This window comes from Phyllobates terribilis, unplaced genomic scaffold, assembly GCF_046119375.1.
Source record: "Phyllobates terribilis strain yellow unplaced genomic scaffold, ASM4611937v1 Scaffold_1__5_contigs__length_1240528914, whole genome shotgun sequence".
Lineage (NCBI taxonomy): Eukaryota > Metazoa > Chordata > Amphibia > Anura > Dendrobatidae > Phyllobates > Phyllobates terribilis.
In genome coordinates this window covers 362,724,580-362,747,086 of record NW_027362761.1, presented here as the reverse complement: position 1 = coordinate 362,747,086, position 22,507 = coordinate 362,724,580, and the positions used below count along the sequence as shown (strand labels likewise).

General features: G+C 41.2%; 1 protein-coding gene across 1 annotated transcript in view; it reads right to left on the bottom strand.

Moving 5' to 3' along the window:
- RAD9B (RAD9 checkpoint clamp component B) overlaps positions 1-22,507 on the bottom strand; it is a 64,679-nt gene that overhangs the window by 23,301 nt on the left and 18,871 nt on the right. Inside the window, exons 5-7 of the mRNA XM_073677582.1 lie at positions 20,939-21,038; positions 18,384-18,490; positions 2,978-3,087 (exon numbers count right to left, since the gene is read on the bottom strand). Of these exons, the coding sequence (XP_073533683.1) occupies positions 2,978-3,087; positions 18,384-18,490; positions 20,939-21,038 (317 nt within the window). The remainder of the gene's footprint in view (positions 1-2,977; positions 3,088-18,383; positions 18,491-20,938; positions 21,039-22,507) is intronic.

The window sequence follows — 22,507 nt, the reverse complement described above, 5'->3', positions numbered from 1 at the left end:
CACGGGGGGGTGAGAGATGCACGGGGGGGTGAGAGATGCACGGGGGGGTGAGAGATGCACGGGGGGGTGAGAGATGCACGGGGGGGTGAGAGATGCACGGGGGGTGGATGAGAGATGCACGGGGGGGATGAGAGATGCACGGAGGGGATGAGAGATGCATGGGGGGTGGATGAGAGATGCACGGAGGGGGATGAGAGATGCACGGAGGGGGATGAGAGATGCACGGAGGGGGATGAGAGATGCACGGAGGGGGATGAGAGATGCACGGGGGTGAGCTGCACATGGGGGGGTGAGAGATGCACATGGGGGGGTTATGTTTACATAACTTTGTTGCCTTATGAAGGGCGGGGGGGGCCCCCAAAAATTTCTTGCACAGGGGCCCACTACAGTCTGTGTTCGCCCCTGGGATGAAGTAAATGCAGCTGAACAGCAGCTGTCAGGACAGCTGCCCTGTCCTGCTGCAGGGCATGATGGGGCCTCAGTGATGCGGCTCCTGGCACAGCACATTATGTGGGGCTCCTGGCATAGCTCCTGGCGGGGACCTGGTCTACACTATATGATAAGTATGCACTAAACTCCAAATCCCTCCATTACCCCGCCCCCATATGACCAAAGCCCCGCCCACCCCACCCCCTCCTTGCTGGGCCATGGAAAAATGATCTTGCTTCAAGCCGGTCCCTGGTGCAAAAAAGGTTGGGGACCACTGATTTAAAGGATGCGGTCAGTCAGTGTGCATGGGTCTTTAAAGTAGTTTTCCAGTTTCAGCAACCTATTGTGACACTTTAGTGAAAGCAGATTTAGGAGGGAGAGAAGGACAACAGGCATTCCTGTCCCAAATCAGAGATCGAACTTTTCCATGTTTGGGTTGTTGCAACAGTAACAACATCATGAGAGGTAAAACCTTCAGACACACCGGAAAACAGTTCTATGTTAGGGAATATTATACATGTATACAGACTTCATCATATATTTAATCTCCTGTCTGTGTGGTCTACACTGTGGGAGAGACTACAAAATCTGTGAAGAATCGAATTGGCAACACAAGTCAAATATTAGAACAAAAAATGTGGAGTTACCTACAGAGCTGTGGAGTTGGTGTCCATTTTGGTGGAGTCGGAGTCAGAATCGGCAAAAATAGACCGACTTAGACTCCTAAAATATATAATAAATTGGGTACAGTAGTACAATGCAGGGGATGTGCTGTAAATTCTTTCATAAGAATTTGGGAAAGTTATGAAATATCCTATAAATGTCTGTTCCTGTTCCTGATCTAAGGATCTCGGCTGTTAGTTGAGATGAATCTGTGCTGCCCTTTATGTACATGCTTAGTAGTGAGGCCGTGCTGTGGAATCTGGAGCCGGGGAAATTGAGGAGTCAGAGTTGGAGGTTTGATATACTGACTACACAGCCCTGGTTACCCATCACTAAGCATTTTCATTAGGCAGGACATAATGTCCGCTAATTAAAATATCAAATGATTGTTATTGTACTGATTATGTGAGGTGATCGTACAAAATTCCTAAAGAACAAACAAATGATGTGGATTTGGAGACTGAATACTTTAAAGGGAATCTGTCACCACTTTGGAGTTATCAGACCTCTACTATGGGCATACAGGGTATAGAAAAGTAAATCTATACATACCTGTAAGGCCCACAGTTATTCCCCTTATTATCATATTTCCCCCCTCCCCTGCACGTCACAGGTCCCTGTGACAGGCCCTGTGACGTGCACTGTGCTCCCTGACTTCCCGGGCATGCGCAAAGCGCTGCTCACATACAGTGCGCTTTGCGCATGCCCGGGAAGTCAGGGAGCACAGTGCACGTCACAGGGCTCTGTGACGTGCAGGGGAGAGGGGGATATGAGAATTAAGCATATAGGCGGGGACTTGGGGGAATAATAAGCACATAGGCGGGGATTGCTTGGCGTCCCCCGGACGCCAAGCCTGTACAAAATAGAATTGATTAAAGTGCTTTTCTCTGCAATCAAACCTCTACCATGGGCCATACAGGTATGTATAGATTTTATTTTCTATACCCTGTATGCCCATAGTAGAGGTCTGATAACTCCAAAGTGGTGACAGATTCCATTTAACACCTAATGGCTTAAATGTAGATTATAATTTCCTGCCATTTATCTAGTCTTTTTAAAAATCTTTTTTTGCTTCTTTATACAGATTAAGGGAAAACTGACAATTCTGCAATTCCTGGGTGTAAGAATGGAGGGACATATGGTGGGAATGTTTTCCTAGTGCTGGGCCTAAGTTAGTCCTACGGTGTAATAAATTCTGCACATACACATGCTTATAAATTGGATTTCAATACTTTTGTAGTTGGAAGTATTATTTTAAATAGCATGGAGTGGTAAAATATTTCTCATGTTGGACCTATGTTTTTGCATAGATGCAATGTTTCCAGTCATTCCATATCCATACTCTTGTTACTATGGGTATTGGTTTGATAAACAATTATTTTCGGCCCATGATCCAAGGTAGTGATTGACTCGGTATTGGGTAGGTGGAGCGTTGATGTCATTGTGTCGTTATAGTGTAAGTAATTGGTCATGTAACTAGGTCTATTGACTTACACTATTTAATTCTGAAAGACGATAAGAAAAGGGGCGCATACGAGGTAGGATGTGATTTGTCGCCGTGCTGGTGGAAGTGATATCATCCAGTTAACACACCTCCTGATCGACATGATTGGCTCCAGGTATAATGACAGTATATGTTAATTAATGGTATACCAGTTGTTATGACAATATGTATAGAACGAGGATAATGATATATGTTTTACTGGCTGGATCAATCACTAAGAATAGACTGACCTCTTATGGTGAGCTATAGTGTAGAGGGCAGGCTATGGTCCATAGGGTTTACCTTGTGTGATCCTTATTTTCTCAGGCGGAAATACTGTTCTGGAAATATTCTATAGGAATTAGTAATTTTCTATGTATTTTATCACATTTCATGTCTTACCCTGACTTCCTTTAAACAAAAGGTTACATCAGACGAGTCAATGTTAATTTGAAAGTCATTAAATTCATCAGGGCCGAGGTGAATTTCAGTATGCATTAACTTTGAGAAACCTGCATAAAACAAATATATACTGATTTACCTCTGAAGGATTAAGACAGTCTAACATTAATATTACTTCACTTGTGAACTTACCTTTTGAGATTTTTCAGAGGAATACAAAAAATATATATTGCTTTTTAAATGCAATATGGTACAGAAGTCAGCTAATCGCGGTTGGTCAGGCTGCAAAGTCCTCTGGCAATCAGCTGTTATGGTTGAGGAAAAATGCTTTTAGCCAACTACAGGAAAAATGTATTTTTTTTACGATGGCTACTAAAAAGAATAAATGCCCATGTAACAAATGGATGGACCAAGTCTAGTAGAGCATAAGACACTTTTGTTAGTAACTCTCTGCTCTGGTACAAAAATTGAATTTTCTACTGGGGAACCATTCTATATTATGTCCAAATGAGCCAATAGTGCATATGAAAACATGATGTCTTTTACAAAGAACTCATTTAAACATCCACCCTATAAAACAAACCTCTCAGCAGCATTTATCTTTACAACTTGCTTTTTGGGTTTCCTTTTCTGAGCGTTCTGTCCTCTTTGCCTGTCTATGAGACATCTTCCATCACCCTGCTGTCAATGCAATCACAGTGGGAACAAGTAGGAGTCTGTTGATGCTGTGCAATCAATGACAGACATTTCTATAAATTGCTTGTAGAAAAACCAGTGCAACTTGCTATTCTGGCCACCTGCAATGGCCATAGCTCTTCCTAACAGCAAGCCATATATCTAAGTAGGTTCCAGAGTTCTGTGAGATTCTATCAGCACAAGAAATGTTTTACTAATGGAATACCTTTAAGTATGAAGGTATTATAGGGTGGACCTGGGTGAATCAAGTGGTAAGACCATGATCATCACTGTATTCTGAAATTCCGTTCGTCTGTTTTGTTTTTAAGAACAAACGGAATTCATGTCCAAATTGGATGTTACATAACTGTTGCAAACAGAGAGGCTTGATTGATTATAATGGGGTCCGTCTAGGGTTTGTTATTTTCTAGTATTTAGAACTGCAAAAAGGTTCTTTTTTTTTCCTTATGAAAAAGGACCACAGACATGACTCCATAATAATCACTGATTATTACTAAATGATTATGTTTGCATCAGTTTTGTAACAGATCCATACTGGATACAAATTCTGTTTCTATTTTCCTAAAACTGAACAGACAAAAGTAATTTCCGAACACAGGTATGAACATTGTCTCTAAGGCTAAGTATGGTTCCTCTAATCTTCATAAAATGCACCATGATGGTTCTAGAAAGAATGGACACAGAACCAAAACAAAGGCTTTTATTACCAAGAGAATAGTAGTTAAAGGGGTTTTACCATGAACAAAAGTTGATTTTAATCAATAGATCTTGGAATAATAATGAGTTCCACATTTGGATGTGTTTCAATAAAATGTTCTTGTGCTGAGATAATCTTATAAATGTGCCCCTGCTGTGTACTGTGTAATGGCTGTGTCTGACCGTGCAGGAACATGATCTGATCATACCACATCTCTTGGGCGGTGGGGGAGGGAAATGTACAGACATTACAGCACGGGATCACAAATGATTCTTTCTTTGAAGTAAAACTTTGTTTAAAAACAGACAGGGAAATGTTTTATCTTACAAAAAGAATCAGCTAGGATCCCATGCTGTAATGTCTGTATACTCTTTCGCTTCCTCTCCTGGCTAGGAGATGTGGTATGATCAGACCATGTTCCAGCACGCACGGTCAGACACAGCCATTACACAGCACATAGCAGGGGTATATTTATAAGATTATCTCAGAGCAGGAATATTTTATTTAAATACAACCAATTGTGGAAGTTATTATTATTCCAAGATCTAAGGAGTAAAATCAACTTTTTCTTGTGGGAAAACCCCTTTAACCACTTAACAACATTAGACGTACTAATACGCGTCGGTGCCCTGGGACTTAAGAGCCAGACCCGTATTAGTACGTCATGGCGATCGCGCGCGCACACAGGCTGTGCGGGCGCGATCGCCGCCGGGTGTCAGCTGATTGTCACAGCTGACACCCGGTACTATGTGCAGGGAGCGGTCCCAGCACATTAACCCCCGCGATGCTGCGATCGAAGTCGATCGCAGCATTGCGGTGGCAAGGGGAGGTGATAGCAGATACTCACCTCCTCTTCCGGCTTCCAGCGCTGTCTGCCGTGGCTTCCAGGATGTTGCCATGACGACCCGATGTCGTCATGACAACATCCGGGTCACCAAACAGCAGGAAGATTTTTTGGACATGCGCAGTGCATCTCCAAACAATCTTCTCCCTGTCCAGTGCTGACAGCCTGCATGGCACAGGGATGGTGCTGCATTCCTGTGCCATGCAGGCGATCAGAGAAAAAAAAAGTGAAAGTCCCATAGTTTTTATACTTTATTACTTTGTCCCACTATCAGAAAGTGAAAAAAAAAAAAAAAAAAATTGTAAAAATATTTAAAAAAAAATTAAAAAAAATAATCCACCAAAAATAAAAATATAATGTACCCATCAATAAATATTATTATAAAAAAAACAAACAATAAAAGTACACATATATGGTATCGCCGCGTCCGGAACAACCTGACCTATAAAACTGTCCCACTAGTTAACCCCTTCAGTGAACACGGTAAAAAAAAAAAACAAAGCAAAAAACAATGCTTTATCACCATACCGCCAAACAAAAAATGGAATAACACGCGATCAAAAAGACAAATATAAATAAAAATGGTACCGCTGAAAACGTCATCTCGTCCCGCAAAAAACAAGCCACCACACAGCTCCATCAGCCGAAAAATAAAAAAGTTATAGTTCTCAGAATAAAGCTATGCTAAAAAATATTTTTTTCTATAAAATTGCTTTTACTATGTAAAAGTGCAAAACATAGAAATACAATATAAATGTGGTACCGCTGTAAACATACTAACCCGAAGAATAAAGCTGCCTTATCAATTTTACCACACGCCGAACAGAATAAAAAAAAACAACAAAAAAAAACAATTCCTGAATTGTTGCTTTTTGTTTATTCTGCCTCCCAAAAATCGGAATAGAAAGCGATCAAAAAATGTCACGTGCCTGAAAATGGCACCAATAACAACGTCAACTCATCCCGCAAAAAACAAGCTGTCAAATGACTGTCTGCCAAAATCTGGAAAAATTATAGCTCTCAAAATATGGCAATGCAAAAACTAGATTTTACAAAAAATGCGTCTTTTAGTGTGTGACAGCTGTCAGTCATACAAACCCCATATGATTCTGGTATCGCTGTAGTCTCACCGACCCGAAGAATAAGGTCGTCTAATCACTTATACCGCATGAGGAACGGCGTAAAAAATAAACTCTCAGGTTAGGGTTGTGCTAGGGTTAGGTTTGTGCTTCGGTTAGGGCTGGGGTTGGGATTTTTTTCAAAAGTAAGAAAAAAAAGATGACGATATGGTGACTAGTGTTGAGCGCAAGTGCTCGCTACTTGAGTTAGCATCGGGTGTTCCGGTATGCATTGAGTATCGTGGGTATTTGAGTGACATGCTCGAGTCTCCGCCCCATATGCTTCACGGCCCAAAAAACTTTGCGGGGATTGCCTGCCATGCAAGAGCGATCCCCGCATGTTTTTTTTTGGGTGTCTAATAACCGTGAAACATCCGGGCGGGGACTCGAGCATGTCACTCGAGCACACGCAGTACATGGTGCTTACCCGAGTACCCGATGCAAACTCGATTAGCGAGCACTTGCGCTCAAGACTAATGACAACTTATTCAATATGATGACCTAATGTTATCAAATTCTGTGTCGTACCTCTGGGTTCAAAATGTTCACTATACACCTTAATAAAATCCTTGAGGGGTATAGTTTCCAAAATGGGGTCACTTGTGGGGGAGCTCCACTGTTTAGGCACATCAAGGGCTCTCCAAACGCGACATGGTGTCCGCTAACAAATTGAATGGAAAATCGGCTCAAATTGTTAGCGGACGCCATGTTGCGTTTGGAGAACCCCTGCGTGCCTAAATTTTGGAGCTCCCCCACAAGTGACCCCATTTTGGAAACTAGACCACCCTAGGCACCTATCTAGATGCATAATGAGCACTTTGAACCCCCAGGTGCTTCACAAATTGATTCGTAAAAACAACACTTTTTCATTTTTACGAATCAATTTGTGAAGCACCTGGGGGTTCCAAGTGCTCACTATGCATCTAGATAGGTGCCTTGGGGGGTCTAGTTTCCAAAATGGGGTCACTTGTTTAGGCACATCAGGGGCTCTCCAAATGCAACATGGCGTCCGCTAATTATTCAAGCAAATTTTACAATCAAAAAGTCAAATGGCGCTCCTTCCCTTCCGAGCCCTGCCGTGCGCCCAAACAGTGATTTTTCCCCACATATGGGGTATCTGCGTGCCCAGGGGAAATTGCACAATAAATTTTGGGGTCCATTTTTTCTTGTTACCCCTGTGAAAATAAAAAAAAACTGGGTCTAAAGTAACATTTTTGTGAAAAAAGTTAAATGTTCATTTTTTTCTTCCACATTCCAAAAATTCCTGTGAAGCACCTGAAGGGTTAATAAAGTTAATAAAGTTCTTGAATGTGGTTTTGAGCTCCTTGAGGGGTGCAGTTTTTAGAATGGTGTCACTTTTGGGTATTTTCTGTCATAAAGACCTCTCAAAGTGACTTCAAATGTGATGTGGTCCCTAAAAAAATGGTTTTGTAAATTTTTTTGGAAAAATGAGACATCGCTGGTCAACTTTTAACCCTTATAGCTCCCTAACAAAAAAAAATTTGGTTCCAAAATTGTGCTGATGTAAAGTAGACATGTGGAAAATGTTATTTATTAACTCTTTTGTGTGACATATCTCTCTGATTTAAGGGCATAAAAATTCAAATTTTGAAAATTGCAAACTTTTCAAAATTTTCGCCAAATTTCCATTTTTTTTCACAAATAAACGCAAGTGATATTGAAAAATTTTACCAAAATCATGAAGTACAATATGTCACGAAAAAACAATCTCAGAATCAGGGGGATCCGTTGAAGCATTCCAGAGTAATTACCTCATAAAGTGACAGTGGTCAGAATTGTAAAAATTGGCCTGGTCATTAACGTGCAAACCACCCTCGGGGGTTAAGGGGTTAATATTAGAAATGTATGAGAACATTTCATACTGGTTTGCAGCACAAGCTTGATTCTATTCATTTATACCTGGCAATGTCTTGGACTCATATATTGATGACCTATCCATCACCCCATCAATTAGCTGCTTGCAAAAACGCTGCTGGAGGATGTGCACAGTGTATGCAGGGTCATAACAGCTGTGACGAGAGCTGAGCTGCAGTACCAGAGAAAGACTACTACACCGTGCACGGAGCCATGCAGTTCTAGCACTGTACGCTGTGTACATCCAACCAAAGTCGGAGATGCAAACCAATGTACAGTGTGTGCATGTTAGGGTTCGGAAGGGAAGGAGCGCCATTTGACTTTTTGAATGTACAGTGGGTACGGAAAGTATTCAGTCCCTTTTAAAAATTTTCACTCTATTTCAGTGCAGCCAGTTGGTAAATTCTAAAAAGTTCATTTTTTTTCTCATTAAAGTACACTCTGCACCCCATCTTGACTGAAAAAAAAAAAAAGGAGAATTTTTTGCACATTTCTTAAAGAAAAACTGAAATATAACATGGTCATAAGTATTCAGACCCTTTGTTCAGACACCCATATTTAAGTCACATGCTGTCCATTTCCTTGTGATCCTTCTTGAGATGGTTCTACTCCTTCATTGGAGTCCAGCTGTGTTTAATTAAACTGGTAGGATTTGGAAAGACACACACCTGTCTATATAAGACCTCACAGCTCACAGTCCATGTCAGACCAAATGAGACTCATTAGCTCAAAAGGAACTGCCCAAGGAGCTCAGAGAATTGTGGCAAGGCACAGATCTGGTTAAAGGTTAGAAAATAATTTCTGCATTATTCAAGGTTCCTAAGAGCACAGTGGCCTCCATAATCCTTAAATGGAAGAAGTTTAAGACCACCAGAAGTCTTCCTAGACCTGACCGTCCAGCCATACTGGAGCAATCGTGGGAGATGAGCCTTGGTGAGAGAGGTAAAAAAGAACCCCAAGATCACTGTGGCTGAGCATCAGAGATGCAGTAGGGAGATGGGAGAAAGTTCCACAAAGTCAACGATCACTGCAGCCCTCCACCAGTCGGGCCTTTATGGCAGAGTGGCCTGACGGAAGCCTCTCCTCAGTGCAAGACATATGAAAGCCCGCATAGAGTTTGCTCAAAAACACATGAAGGACTCCCAGACTATGAGAAATAAGATTCTCTGGTCTGATGAGACGAAGATAGAACTTTTTGGTGATAATTCTAAGCAGTATGCGTGGAGAAAAGTAGGCACTGCTCATCACCTGCGCAATACAATCCCAACAGTGAAACATGGTGGTGGCAGCATCATGCTATGGGGGTGTTTTTCAGCTGCAGGGACAGGACGACTGGTTGCAATTGAAGGAAACATGAACGCGGCCAAGTACAGAGATATCCTGGATGAAAACCTCTTCCAGAGTGCTTTGTACCTCAGACTTGGCCGAAGGTTCACCTTCCAACAAGACAATGACCCTAAGCACACAGCTAAAATAACAAAGGAGTGGCTTCAGAACAACTATGTGACCATTCTTGACTGGCCCAGCCAGAGCCCTGACCTAAACCCAATTGAGCATCTCTGGAGAGACCTGAAAATGGCTGTCCACCAACATTCACCATCCAACCTGACGGAACTGGAGAGGATCTGCAAGGAAGAATGGCAGAGGATCCCCAAATCCAGGAGTGAAAAACTTGTTGCATCATTCCCAAGAAGACTCATGGCTGTACTAGCTCAAAGGGTGCTTCTACTCAATACTGAGCAAAGGGTCTGAATATTTATGACCATGCAATATTACAGCTTTTCTTTTTTAATAAATTTGCAAAAATTTCTACATTTCTGTTTTTTTTCTTCAGTCAACATGGGGTGCAGAGTGTACTTTAATGAGAAAAAATGATATTTTAGAATTTACCAAATGGCTGCAATGAAACAAAGAGTGAAAAATTTAAAGGGGTCTGAATACTTTCCGTACCCACTGTAAAATTAGCTTGAATAATTAGCGGACGCCATGACGTGTTTCGGGAGCCTCTGATGTGCCTAAACAGTGGAAACCCCCCATACTCAGGAGAAATTGCACAACATTTTTTGGGGTCTATTTTCTCCTCTTACCCTTGTGAAAATATACAATATGATGACCTAATGCTATCAAATTCTGTGTCATACCTCTGGGTTCAAAATGTTCACTATACCCCTTGATAAATCCTTGAGGAACTTCTCTAGATGTGTGGTGAGCACCCTGAACCCCCAGGTTATTCACAGAAGTTTATAACGTAGAGCCATGAAAATAAAAAAAAATATCTAACTTTTTCCACCAAAATTATCTTTTAGCCCCAAATTTTTTATTTTCACAAGGGTAAGAGGAGAAAATGGACCCCAAAAATTGTTGTGCAATTTGTCCTGAGTACGCCGATACCTCATTATGTGGGTAAAATACACTGTTTGGGCACACGGCAGGGTTCAGAAGGGACTTTTTGAACGCAAAATTGGCTGGAATCGAGAGCGGATGCCATGTCGTGTTTGGAGAGCCCTTGATGCGCCTAAACAGTGGAAACGCCCAGCAAGTGACCCCATTTTGGAGACTAGACCCCTCAAGGATTTATCAAGGGGTATAATGAACATTTTGAACCCAGAGGTACGACACAGAATTTGATAACATTAGGTCATCATATTGTATAAGTTGTCATTAGTCTTGAGCGCAAGTGCTCGCTAATCGAGTTTGTGTTGGGTACTCGGGTATGCATCATGTATCACGGGTGCTTGAGTGACATGCTCGAGTCTCTGCCTTGCATGTTTCATGGTTGTTAGACACGCAAAAAAAAAGATGCGGGGATCGCACATGCATGGCAGGCAATCCCCGCATGTTTTTTTTGGCTGTACAACAGCCGCAAAACATATGGGGCGGAGACTCGAGCATGTCACTCGAGCACCAGCGATACTCAGTGCATACTCGAGCACCCCATGCAAACTCAAGTAGCGGGTTCTTGCGCTCAACACCATATCGTCATCATTTTTTTTTCTTTATTTTTTTTTTTAAAATCCCAACCCCAACACAACCCTAACACTAATACAACCCTAACACTAATACAACCCTAACCCTAGCACAACCATAACCCTAACAAAATCCTAGAGTTTATTTTTTACGCAGTTCCTTGTATACACTGTGTGCAGAATTATTAGGCAAGTTGTATTTTAGAGGATTATTTTTATTATTGATCAACAACTATGTTCTCAATCAACCCAAAAGACTCATAACTATCCAAGCTATTTTTGGAAGTTGGAGTGTTTTTTTTTTTTTAAGATTTGGCTATCTTAGGAGGATATCTGTTTGTGCAGGTAACTATTACTGTGCTGAATTATTAGGCAACTTAATAAAAACCAAATATAATCCCATCTCACTTGTTTATTTTCACCAGGTAAACCAATATCAGTGCACAAAATTTAGAAATAAACATTTCTGACATGCAAAAAACAAAACCAAAAAAATTACTGATAAATATAGCCACCTTTCTTTATGATGACACTCAACAGCCTTCCATCCATAGATTCTGTCAGTTGCTTGATCTGTTTTCGATCAACAATGCGTGCAGCAGCCACCACAGCCTCCCAGACACTGTTCCGAGAGGTGTACTGTTTTCCCTCCCTGTAGATCTCACGTTTTATGATGGACCACAGGTTCTCTATGGGGTTCAGATCAGGTGAACAAGGGGGCCATGTCATTATTTTTTCTTCTTTTAGACCTTTACTGGCCAGCCACGCTATGGAGTAGTTGGATGCATGTGATGGAGCATTGTCCTGCATGAAAATCATGTTTTTCTTGAACGATACCGACTTTTTCCTGTACCACTGCTTGAAGAAGTTGTCTTCTAGAAACTGGCAGTAGGTCTGGGAGTTGAGCTTCACTCCATCCTCAACCAGAAAAGGTCCCACAAGTTCATCTTTGATGATACCAGCCCATACCAGTACCCCACCTCCAACCTTGCTGGCGTCTGAGTCAGAGTGGAGCTCTCTGCCCTTTACTGATACAGCCTCTGGCCCATCCATCTGGCCCATCAAGAGTCACTCTCATTTTATCAGTCCATAAAACCTTTGAAAAATCAGCCTTAAGATATTTCTTGGCCCATTCTTGACGTTTTATCTTATGTTTCTTGTTCAAAGGTGGTCGTTTTTCAGCCTTCCTTACCTTGGCCATGTCCCTGAGTAGCGCACACCTTGTGCTTTTTGATACTCCAGTAACGTTGCAGCTATGAAATATGGTAAAACTGGTGGCGAATGGCATCTTGGCAGCTTCACGCTTGATTTTCCTCAATTCATGGGCAGTTATTTTGCGCCTTTTTTGGCCAACACGCTCCTTGCGACCCTATTGGCTATTTGCCATGAAACGCTTGATTGTTCGGTGATCACGCTTCAAAAGTTTGGAAATTTCAAGACTGCTGCATCCCTCTGCAAGACATCTCACAATTTTGGTCTTTTCAGAGCCCGTCAAATCTCTCTTCTGACCCATTTTGCCAAAGGAAAGGAAGTTGCCTAATAATTAAGCACACCTTATATAGAGTTTTGATGTCATTAGTCAACACCCCTCCTCATTACAGAGATGCACATCACCAGATTTACTTAATTGGGAGTTGGCTCTCAAGCCTATGCAGCTTGGAGTAGGACAACATGTATAAAAAGTATCATGTGATCAAAATACTCATTTGCCCAATAATTCTGCACAGTGTATAAGTATAAGTGATTAGACGACTTTATTCTTCGGGTCGGTGCGATTACAGCAATACCAGATTCATATCGGGTTTTTATTTTTGGCAGCTGTCACACACTAAAAGACGCTTTTTTTGCATAGACTAGTTTTTGCAATCAATTCCATATTTTGGCCGACAGAGTCATGTAAGGGCTTGTTTTTTGCGGGACAAGTTGACGTTTTTATTGATACCATTTTTGGGCACATGACATTTTTTGATCGCTTTCTATTCCAATTTTTTGGAGGCAGAATAAAAACAAAACCAACAATTCAGGAATTGTTTTTACATTCGTCTATTTAATCGCCTTTTATTCCATTTTTCATTTCACGGTATGATGATAAAGCATCGTTTTTTCTTTTAGTATTTTTACCGTGTTCACTAGTGGGACAGTTTTAAAGGTCAGGTTGTTCTGGACGTGGCGATACCAAATATGTGTACTTTTATTGTTTTTTTCATAATATTTATTTATGGGTACAGTATATATTTTTTTTGGATTATTTTTTAATTTTTTTTTCACTTTCTTTCACTTTTATACTTTGTCCCACTAGATGTCACGACGACATCGGGTCACCATGGCAATGATCGGGACCCCGCTGTCACGCAAGGTGAGAAAGAGACTAAGTGCAATACAAAGGGAAGAGGGGATATAAGCCCAAACACTAGGGAAAGGGGGAGTGGAGACCCCTAGGCAGATCTAATATCATCCTGCCTACCCTGCCATCCCTATATAGGTTACACACCTATCGCCGAGCAGGAAAGTAAGCCCTGAATGTCCCTAGAGCTTGGCCCTAGATAGTGAGGGGACAATGTGCGCACTAGTCAAGCACCACTACAAACTAAAGACAACAAGGTAGACAAACTAAGGGGATACACTTATCTCTCTGGTGTCTGCTCAAGCTAACACCAACTGTCCTCCAAGGGCACCAGAGAAGAAAATAGGCAACTGCTAGTGCTCCAAGCCAACACAGAGGTACATAGAACTATCACTGCCACCTCTCTGGAGAAACTGAGAGTTTTTAACTGCCAAGCAAGGGTGTATCAATCAGCAGCAGAAGGTGGAGGTAGCTGCTGGACCCTAAAGGAAGATGGATACAACAATATCAAAGAGATGAGAGGATCAAGAAGGCGTCTGCAATGCCAAGCGCAGTGATCTACTGCAGCTGACTCCAGAACGACTGTCTTTCACACCTGACACACCTGTGACACCCGCACACATAGCGCAGGGTCTCTGATCCAAGGTAAGAAAGGCGCTCTTACCTATGCTTGCCCCCCGAAGTCGATCACAGCATTTCAGGGGTTAATGTGCCGGGAGCTGTGCGGGACCGCTCCTGGCACATAATACAGGGTGTCAGCTGTTAGAATCAGCTGACACCTGGCGGCGATCGCGCCCACACAACCCACAGGTGTAATAATCCGTACCTGGTAATTAACCCTTCTCTGACATGGAGCGTAATAGTACGCCCCACGTCAGTTCCCCTTGTTTGGTGCGGGCTCCGGCGCTGAGCCTGCACCTTTTCGGGCACATGTCAGCTGATCTATACAGCTGACATGTGCCCGCAACAGCTGCGGGTGTAATCGCGATCCACTCACGGCTGTTAACTTATTAAATGCCGCTGTCAATCTCTGATGGCGGCATTTAACATACGCTTCCGGGAAGCGCGTCATTGGCCCCGCCCATCGGCGACCCATCACATGATCGCGGGTCACCGATGGGTTGGCATGACAACCCGGGGTCTGTAGAAGACCCCTGTGGTTGTCATTGCCAGATTGCCCAGTGGTCGGCGCTCATAGCAAGTCAGCATTTCTGCTACAAACAGGTGATCTGATCATCGCCTGTGTGTAGCAGAGGGGGATCAGGTAACTGCAGCTTCTAGTCTCCTATGGAGACTATTGAAAAATGCATGCAAAAAGTGTAAAAAAATGTTTACAAAAATATTAAAAAAATAATAATAAAAAAAAAAAAAAGTTTAAATCACCCCCCCTTTCACCTCATTCAAAATATAACAGTAAAAAAAGAACACACATACACATATTTGGTATTGTCGAGTTCAGAATCCCAATCAATATAAAAAAAGAATTAATCCGATCGGTAAACGGCGTAATGAGAAAAAAATTCTGAACGCTATAATTAAATTTTTTTGGTCGCCGCAACATTGCAATAAAATGAAATAACGGGCGATAAAAACATTGTATCTACCCCAAAATGGTATCAATAAAAACGTCAGCTTGGGGCGCATGAAATAAGGTATAGGATATATTAAAATATAACTTTTAATGATAATGTAATAAAATGGACACTCGCTCAATAAAAATAGACAAATAGACATAAAAAGACCAACAAACGACACACATACATTGAAGTCACAATAACCACGGGGGTGAGGGTAAAATTGCCCAATATTGCAACCTCCCGGCTGTAAGGCAGTGACAAATAATTGAGAAAGGAACAATCTCACCAAAGGTTGGAGTATGGCCTTACTCAAAGCGCAAGAGGATCCCCACTTATTTGGTTACTTCATCCAGAGAAGAGCCTTCCAGAAGGAGAGATATAAACAGATGGGGGGGGGGGGACTACCCACACATTACCCATAAACAATATCTCATATATAAAGTGGATGGGTGTGCCACAAGGCGCTCCGGAAGTGATGCGGCGCTTTTGTCTGCTGTGCGACATCTCACGTATACGTTCCATGCTGGAGCGCAGTAGACCGGATGTGATATGTTGGCTCCGCCCCTTCCGGTTCCACTTTGATCGGCAATGCGTTCCAGCTTGGAGCGCTTCACTTGGCTATTACCCGAGCCTCCATTTTGATTACATGAACGCCTCGGTGCGTCATATCGCGCACCGGAAGTGACGGTTTGCTTGTGTTTATAGCGCCAAAAGTGAGCATATAAAACGCCACCGATCATTTGAGCATTCAGCACATGTAACTTCCTTATATATCTTTTTCTGGGAAATTTTATTATGCTGTATTCATACAGCGGTCCCTTACCTTCTCACTATCCCCTGATGAGTGATTTACGAAACGCGTAGGGAATGGGAAATATTTTGGGACATGTGCAATAGATCCCTGGCCCATCCACTTTATATATGAGATATTGTTTATGGGTAATGTGTGGGTAATGTGTGGGTAGTCCCCCCCCCCCATCTGTTTATATCTCTCCTTCTGAAAGGCGCTTTTCTGGATGAAGTAACCAAATAAGTGGGGATCCTCTTGCGCTTTGAGTAAGGCCATACTCCAACCTTTGGTGAGATTGTTCCTTTCTCAATTATTTGTCACTGCCTTACAGCCGGGAGGTTGCAATATTGGGCAATTTTACCCTCACCTCCGTGGTTATTGTGACTTCAATGTATGTGTGTCGTTTGTTGGTCTTTTTATGTCTATTTGTCTGTTTTTATTGAGCCTGTGGCCATTTTATTACATTATCATTAAAAGTTATATTTTAATATATCCTATACCATGCTAGATTTACATTGTTATGGATGGTAGTTTTGATTCTATAAGTGCATAAAATAAGCCCTCACCCAGCCCCAGATCCCAAAAGATGGAGATGCTACAGGTCTCGGAAAATGGCGCCATTTTTTTTTTTTAAGCAAACTTTGGAATTTTTTTTCACCACTTAAATAAAAAAGAACCTATACATGTTTGGTATCTACAAACTCCTCATGACCTGGAGAATAATAATGGCAGGTCAGTTTTAGCATTCAGTGAACGTTTTTTCCTCCCCTTCTTCAAAGCGACATAACTTTTTTATATTTGTGTCAATATAGCGATTTGAGGGCTTGTTTTTTTTGCAGGACGAGCTGTACTTTTGAATGGCATCATTGATTTTACCACAGAGTACTGGAAAACGGGAAAAAAATTCCAAGTGATTTGAAATTGAAAAAAAAAAAAATGCAATTCCACAGTTGTTTTTTGGGTTTTTTATTTACCATATTCATTATATGGTAAAACTGACCAGGCAATATGATTCCCCAAGTCAGTACAAATACACAGATACTAAACATATATAGTTTATTTTCATTTAAGTAGTGACATTTTTTTCTGAAATTTGCATAAAAAAAGTTTTTCCATGTCACCATTTTCCAAGACCAGTAGCATTTCCATTTTTCGAGATCTGGGGCTGATTAATGGCTTATTTTTGCACACAGAGCTGACGTTTTTATTGATACCATTTTGGGGTAGATATGCCTCTTATTGCATTTTATTGTAATATTGCGGTGGCCAAAAAAATGTAATTATGGCATTTCGATTTTTTTTTTTTTTCTAATTACGCTGTTTACTGATCGGATTAATTTATTTGATATTTTAATAGATTGGACATTTCTAAACGCAGCAATACCATACAAGTGCATCTCACTAAATTAGAATATCATCAAAAATTGCAAACATTACAAACAGAGTGATCTATTTCAAGTGTTTATTTCCGTTAATGTTGATGATTATGGCTTACAGCCAATAAAAACACAAAAGTCAATTATCTCAGTAAATTAGAATACTTTATAAAAACAGCTTGAAAAATGTTTTTAGAATCCAAAATGTTGACCTACTGAAATGTATGTTCAGTAAATGCACTCAATACCTTGTCGGGGCTCCTTTTGCATCAATTACTGCATCAATGCGGCGTGGCATGGAGGCGATCAGCCTGTGGCACTGCTGAGGTGTTATAGAAGCCCAGGTTGCTTTGATAGCGGCCTTCAGCTCGTCTGCATTGTTGGGTCTGGTGTCTCTTATGTTCCACTTGACAATACCCCATAGATTCTCTATGGGGTTAAGGTCAGGCGAGTTTGCTGGCCAATCAAGCACAGTGATACTGTTGTTTATAAACCAGGTATTGGTACTTTTGGCAGTGTGGACAGGTGCCAAGTCCTGCTTGAGAATTAAATTTCCATCTCCAAAAAGCTTGTCGGCACAGGGAAGCATGAAGTGCTCTAAAATTTCCTGGTAGACGGCTGTGCTGACTTTGGTCTTGATAAAACACAGTGGACCTGTACCAGCAGATGTGTATACACAAGTGGACCTACACCAGCAGGAGGGATAGATGCCACCTCAAGGACACCTAATGGACCGGACCGGCAGGATTTATATAGAGCGTGGGAGAATTTCAAAAGGTTTTTAGGAGTATAAAGGAGGGAGTCAGAGGGTTATATAACCATTCATGGAAATCAGCACAGACGCTGATTAAGGTGCTAGTCTTAGTTCAGACATGAAAAATTGTTGACAGATTCCCTTTAATGTGCATACTTTTTCCCATGGAGCATTGCCTGTAAGACTTCATACATATACAGATACAGATGGATCTCCTCAATAAGAACCAGTACCTCCAAGAGTTGTGGCAAAGGTCTCCATATGAGCTGCCTAAATATAGAGGTATGAAGTCATGAAGGTATGAAGATTGGGATAGATTAACAAAAGCTAAATGACACCGACATAACTTAAATTGAAAGATGCCCTTACCAAGATCGTCCTCACTATAGCTTTTCAATATAATTTTGTGAGGAGTAGAAGAGAGCGTGATTTCCTCCTGACATGATGGAAAGTGAATCAGAATATCAGATAATGCCCTGCAAATGAACATTAGATTAATTTGTATAGGGGATACAACAAAATTTACATGTATAGCATACAACAAAAATAATATACAGTTGAAACCAGAAGTTTACATACACTATAATAAAAAGACACATATGCATGTTTTCTCAATATCTGACATGAAATTGGAGTAAACCTTTCCCGTTTTAGGTCAATTAGGATTAGTATAATTTTTAATATTTTCCAAAATGCCAGAGTAATGAGAGAGAAAATGTTTAAGCCATTTTATTGCTTACTGCAAAGTCAAAAGTTTACATACATTTCATTAGTATTTAGTACCATTGCCCTTAAACGGAATGACTTGAATGAGTTTATTTAATTTGAAAAACTGATTAAACATATCAATACATTTTAATTAAGAGAAATGCCCTGATAACGAGATTTCAGCACTGACCTGACAGCTCCATGTCCACACTGGTTTTGACACCAAGGATAGTTTCACCTGCCATGTATTTGACTAGCTCATTTCAATAGCTAAGCCAGCCTCTTCTCTGTCCATGTATGGGCCATGACAGCGGACAGGACTGACTTGGTTATTCAAATAAGCCAGTCAGCCCGCCTGTTTCATACACATCACTAACACAGGAAGAGGGAGTAATCTCTGGCATGTGTTGTAACCAGTGCGAAAGTAGAGCTGCTAGGACCTAGGCCAAATGCTGAAATCTCAACATTGGGGCAGCTTTCCTAATTAAATTATGCAGTCCTACAAAAACTATACCTCTAGGGACGCAATCATAATCCACTTAGTTGGCTCAAAGAGTAGTTGGAGATAATGGGAAATTGCCAAAATGAAGCATGATTTTATAGCAGTATGATTTTACAAATAAATATAAGAAAGGAATTTATCATGGGAATGGAGATAGTCAATCTCACCAGAGCAAGTAAGCCAATTTTCCAGGCACCTCCCCCTTAGGTGTAAGGGAAATTATAATATTAGGAATATAAAATTAGGATAAGTCTGAAACTCTTGATTAACACTGCACAAATGACCATAACATTTGTGTACTCCGATTACAGATCAAGAGGCTAACAGGAACTCAGAACCAAGGACGGGTTCCGAAATGCAAAATTCCTTACACTTTGGCCTGGTGAGCACAAGCTTAAAAGTTGGGCACATGATCCTTTGTGGTCAGGCTGGACATCTCCCATTTACTATAGGAAGGAAATTTAAAATGCAATGTATTTGGCTTTGTATTATTCAATGGTCCAACCACAGACTTTTGATTTCCTTCCTTATTACAATAATGGCCGTCCTGGAAACTTGATCCCAGAACCAGGCATAGAAAAATATGGATTAAACAATGGAAAGGTGTTTGTATCTGGGAGTCAGCTGAGTGTAATCCATAAACCTTCACTATTCTTAAGGAAACAGATGAACAACTTTAGAGATGGAAACATTTTGGTATTTCTTCATTTTTTCTTCTTTATTTTGTAACCGTTTTGCATATTTGTGTGTCGCCTTTATTTCTCTTTTTCTACCTCTTCTTATAAGAACTGTACTTTTTATATTAAAGCATAAAACGAATAAGTTTCATCCTTGTATCTTATAAAGAAACTATAGTCTTTCGGAGCGTATTTGGCCTTTTGACTGTCGGACAGCAGTGTATATGGTCGTTTGTTTGATGAGTGGTGGCAGTGTCTTGTGCATCTGGGGTGTGTGGACTGTGTTGAGATGTGATTTTAAGCTCAATTTGCAGCTATAACAGAGTTTGAGTCCAAGATTGAGTGAGAGGAGATAGAATAACCCTTGCTTTCGCACCCCATGTCACGTGCTGAGAAGTGTAAATGTTACACAGTATATTACTAATTTTAACCAATAATTTTTGCCACATTAAAACAACAATTTATCTTAAGGCATATGAATGTAATAAAGAGACGTTCTCTTAGAAAGTACCACTCCATCTTTTTTTTATTTATTGCAGTTCTGGAGTGGTGCAAACTAATCTAAGTTTCCCCTAGTATTATACTTACCAACCGCTGTCTTCATTTGTCATCAACACCGCTTCGGTTGTCTTCTGTAACTTGTGACCTGCAGGATCGCTCCAGTGTTTGCTGGGCAAGCCGTAAGTCACTACTTAATGTAAGTCTATGAGAGCCAGAAATAAGCCCAGAACAAGCCTCTCAGACTTAAACTGAGAGCTTGTGACCAGTACCTTTGACTTCTGATCAGTCAGAAATTGCAATCACAAAATGTCAGATCAGGAGCGGCGCTGGTAATAGCTGAAGATAGCAGCTGGTAAGTATAAGACTATGGTCAGGGAACTTACATTAGTTGCAGCACTCCAGTGCAGATTTAAAAAACCCCCCACTAAAGTAGTGCTTTAAAAGCATATGATATATAATTAATATATTAAATATATACTTGAGATATGAATACACCCAGTAAAAAACGAGTGTGCATACTTGTGGGGTAAGCATACCTGGATTGGATCTTTAGTACATTTGGACACAAACATTTGGAATAAATGGCTTGTATTGGTTCACAGTCTTCATAGGTCAGGTTGTAAGTTTTAGTAAGACCTTGAAAAAATGATACATTATATAATGCAATGTACTGTATTCTACTGCATACTGTAAAGGTAGATTTTTCATCTGTATTGTCATTTGTAGGTCATCCATATAGCATTTATTTTTTATATCAGCAGTGAATAAAATTTAGAAGACCAAAAAATGTTCTATGTCAAGAGAGTATATTCATGTTGTCTTTTGAGCAGCTCACAGCTCTGCAGTTTCCTTACTTCTTAGTTCCTGGGGGAGGGTACATCTGTTTGAGTGAAAGTTATGTCAGTTTCCTTCTGCTACGGTCATTGTTCTGAAGTGAAATTTGTGTATACAGATAACCTCAACCTAAATAATTATATTAGATACATTAAAGGGAACATGTCATGTATAAAATGCTATTAACCTGCAGATAAGGGGTCATTTTGCAGGTTAATAGCGTTCTGACATCATGAGGCCGCAGCACTGAGAGCCCCATTGCTGGGAGGAAATTAAATTTATTCACCCCAGCAGCCTCGGACTTTTAGTCATAGGGGGGGCACCGGCACAGTTTCAGTTACTACTCACTCCATAGAGAGCAGCAAATGTAACTGAACCCCTGGAACTAACTTACACCAGGCTTAGCAATAGAGCTCAGCATGATGTCCCAGATATACTCCATGAGAGACAGGTCTGGAGATGCTGCAGGCCGTCGTAGCACATTAGGACACTTTGGAAAAATGAGCGTACAACTGGTCCCACCACCAAATCAATGTAATGCTGAGCTGTTAGTGTACCTGGAAAGAAGACTAGAGGGGTCTGGCAACCATTCATTATGCCACCTTACACCATAATCCTGGGACTTTGACTGGTATGACATTTCCTTGTGAAGAGCTCTTCATGGGGTTGCCCATGTGGCCCCAAACTATTGCATCCCAAGACAAAAGCGGGACTCATTACTGAAGAGGATAGACCTCCATCCTCGTCTTGCTCTGCACCATGATAGCCTTTGAGCGCAGTGGCATGAGATCAATAGAACATCTGTAGCTGGACGTCTGGCTTGTAGCCCAATGTCGTGCAAACGACTTCTGATGGTTTACGTAGATACTGTTTGACATTGTAGGCTTGGTATGTGACATCAAATTTCATTCGAGTGCAGAATGGATCAATCGTGCAACAAGTGCTACGGCCATGTCTCCAAAGTGTCCAAGGAACCGTTTTTCAATATGACATTGCTGGGCCGCATGTTGCTTATGGTACTGTAAGCAGACTGCGTGGCCTAAATGTGCCACCTTGGCCAGCAGTGTCTCCAGATCCTCCTCCCATCGAGCACATGTGGGACGTCATTGGTCAGCCATTGCAAAGGCAGCTGCCAGCAGCAGATCTTCATGATTTGCATGCCCAAGTGAATTCAGCACGGCAGAACATTCCTCAGAAAACCATTAATAATTACATTTTTAGCAGCCAAGGAGTGTAAGGCCACAATTACACGTTCAGTATGTTGCATCAGT